Source organism: Priapulus caudatus, unplaced genomic scaffold (genome assembly GCF_000485595.1).
Source record: "Priapulus caudatus unplaced genomic scaffold, Priapulus_caudatus-5.0.1 Scaffold379, whole genome shotgun sequence".
NCBI lineage: Eukaryota > Metazoa > Priapulida > Priapulimorpha > Priapulimorphida > Priapulidae > Priapulus > Priapulus caudatus.
In genome coordinates this window covers 36,931-39,984 of record NW_014577440.1, presented here as the reverse complement: position 1 = coordinate 39,984, position 3,054 = coordinate 36,931, and the positions used below count along the sequence as shown (strand labels likewise).

The window sequence follows — 3,054 nt, the reverse complement described above, 5'->3', positions numbered from 1 at the left end:
AGAATTTCCTACTTAATCCTGGTTTTGCTGGAGCGGGTCACATTTTCATTGAACTTGCAAAGAACAGCAGCTCAATGCAGCTGAGCTGTTTCATTGTATTCCCGGTAAAATTATCGACTGCTCGCTGGCAGCTATGGATCCTTACGCAGGCCTATGCATTCGGCGCACGGATCCATAGCTTACAGCGCTGCATACTGTCGTAGGACGTTCCCGCGGTCGCGTGCGCCTTGCCGCGGAACTGCGCGCAAGATCTGCGCTCAGCGCTTCGGATCAACACCTACTTTCGGCAATGCTTCTCTAGTATCCCGTCTCATCTGGTTTTATTGCCTTTCCTATGACTGCATTTTTATGATAGACAACCTCTGTGATCCTACTTAGTTTTATGATCTCTGTTTAGCTGTCAACTAACTTTCTGTGCACATGCACATTGGCAGCCCATATGTTATAAACAAGGAGCCCGTCTAGTGCAAACGCTTGCTCACTTGACTTACACACACACTTTGGTAGTACAGGTTGCGAAAGTTCTCAAAGTTGTCAAGATGAATAAGGTGGTTTTCGCCGTCGGTTTATTATGTATCTTATGCAAAGCGCGTGGTGATACTCCGGCCAACTGCACATACGAAGATGTCACAGGCAGCTGGACGTTCCAGGAAGGCAATCGAAATCACGGCAAGACTCTGAACTGCAGTGATGCATTCGGTATATATCACCGTTTTACAGACTTACTGAACTTGTATACATGTACTAATGAAAAGCAAATATGTAATTGTATTATTCTACCTGTTGTGGTACACGTGTGATATGTATGTACTAATGTAGGTCTTTATTAATTGATTGATTGATTAATTCTAAATTTATTGATTACAGATCCAATTCGCAAGATCAAAGTGGAGTTTCTGTTTCCGGATGTAGCAATAGATCAGTATGGGCACAAGGGCCGATGGACTGTAATTTATAACCAAGGATTTGAATTCGTCATCAACGAAAGAAAATATTTTGCTTTCTCAAAATACAAGCAGGTACATCGTTAAAAGAGTGATGTAACGTCTAAAACTGTATCATTAAAGTAAATATTACGATTGCTAACAGAAAGAATTGATTGAAGGAGATGTGTTGGATTAATAACCATGCATTCATCATTAATCGTCGATCCCCATGCCAAATAAGCAATTGAGTCGTCTGCAATTCTAGTGAACCAAAAATTGGCTGTAAATGTCTTCCCAGTTGGAAATTAATTATTAATCGATATGACATTTTAATAGCAAGGAAGTAACATCACCAGCATATGTGACAGGACGAGTACTGGATGGTCCCACGATACGCTCGGACATAACTGGGCCTGCTACAGTGGGAGCAAGGACACCAGTGTTCCAGCCAAACACCACACTGCCATCGCAGAGTGAGTTTCACCATGTAATCTCTTTGTAGCTGTGTTACCTTGTACTGTAGTGCACCTTGTTATCTTTGTAGCTGTGTTACCCTTCAAGCATCATCGGTGAATGATGCAGTCGTTCAGCCTGAGGTTAACATGTGCACCTTTCGTGCTGTACCCGTGAGTTTAAACCCCGATCAGGACACTAAACTAAAAACCAGGTGTCAAAATCTGTCTCTCAACATCGCTTAACGTGAATCCCCTTCGAGTCGCACGTCTACGTAAAGTTCATGGCCGTCTCAAGTAATAGAGATGTAAAAGAACCACCGCAGACATGAATCACTCGGTGACCACCCTCAGTGGCAGGTAGTTAGCCAGGAAAAAAAAATCAGGGAGTCATACCATCTGAGCGAAGCGAGGATGCTGCGGGCGCGGAGCACCCTAAAGGGGAGGGCCTTACCTTAAATTTTAAAATGGAGGAAATTTAGTCTGAAATGCCAAAAAGACAGGAATCTGATATGATCTTATATTCTTATAAGCACTGTTGTCAGTTATACAAGGTGTATAATTTATATAATTGGGCCACCCTCATGCCGACTCTATCAAATTTCATTCGTCGGTCTCATCCAAGAATAGGCCGTCCAAAAGATGGGTAGATGGGTCTCTGGCTAACACACTGCTCAGTGGCAGCAATAAGATCGATTTGGCGTATTCGCGAAAAATTGCTGAAATAGAGCTTCAGCGACCCTTCACCGACAGAATCGTTAATACGACAACGGCGCGGAACAATACGATAATTTAATATATTAGTTAACATAAGATAATTTAATTACGAGATAAATCAATTTAATATTATATTTATAAATAAATAAATAAATAATCCAGATCGCTCCGTTAGATTAATCGTGCGCGAGAGAAGGAAGTCGTGGCCACCGTACATTAGAAGTAGATGCGCGCGCACGCATTCACGCGCTTCGTCGCTGGCCGTGACGTCGCTTGCACGCGCTCGTGCGCGTCTGTGCAGGTCGCGACGACACTAGCGCGTGTTCACATGTGCTAGCATGCACGGCCCCTCCTCTCAGTAGGCTGCCGCAGCCGGGCCGGCATTACCGCTACGACTATGGGTTGTTGACTAAGATCGGTCTGGCGTATTCCCGATTTTTTTTTTGCCGATCACAATAAAAAGTTTTGACACGGCAGTTTAAAATGGACTCGGTCGGGTTAGCGGAAACAAACGTCTTTTTTTAGGCCTAGCCTGCATGTCCCCTTCTCTCCGCAGGCCGCCGCAGCCGGGCCGCCATTACCGCTACGACTACGGCCTCGTGACGGCGATCAACGATGCGCAGGACTCGTGGACGGCTAAGGTCTACCCGCAGTACGAGAAGATGACTCGTGCTGACATGATGCGAAGGGCCGGCGGTCGAAACTCGAAGATCTATCAGTGAGTTATCGGTGGGGGAAATGCCAATATATCTGGGCACTGTATTGTCGGAGAGAAAGGGAGAGCGGGAGGCGGAGAGAGAGGGGGGAGGGAGAGAGAGAGACAGAGAGAAGAGAGAGAGAGTGATAGAGAGAGAGAGGGAGAGAAGACAGAGAGAGAATAGAGAGAGAGAGAGAGAGAGAGAGAGAGAGAGAGAGAGAGAGAGAGAGAGAGAGAGAGAGAGAGAGAGAGAGAGAGAGAG

General features: G+C 45.4%; 2 protein-coding genes across 2 annotated transcripts in view; both read left to right on the top strand.

Moving 5' to 3' along the window:
* LOC106809710 (dipeptidyl peptidase 1-like) overlaps positions 1 to 465 on the top strand; it is a 2,124-nt gene extending 1,659 nt beyond the window's left edge. The window contains exon 3 of the mRNA XM_014812885.1: positions 435 to 465. Coding sequence (XP_014668371.1) covers positions 435 to 465 — 31 coding nt within the window. The remainder of the gene's footprint in view (positions 1 to 434) is intronic.
* Positions 329 to 3,054, top strand: part of LOC106809709 (dipeptidyl peptidase 1-like) — a 12,456-nt gene continuing 9,730 nt past the window's right edge. The window contains exons 1-4 of the mRNA XM_014812883.1: positions 329 to 699; positions 868 to 1,019; positions 1,263 to 1,399; positions 2,652 to 2,813. Of these exons, the coding sequence (XP_014668369.1) occupies positions 540 to 699; positions 868 to 1,019; positions 1,263 to 1,399; positions 2,652 to 2,813 (611 nt within the window). The 5' untranslated portion in view covers positions 329 to 539. The remainder of the gene's footprint in view (positions 700 to 867; positions 1,020 to 1,262; positions 1,400 to 2,651; positions 2,814 to 3,054) is intronic.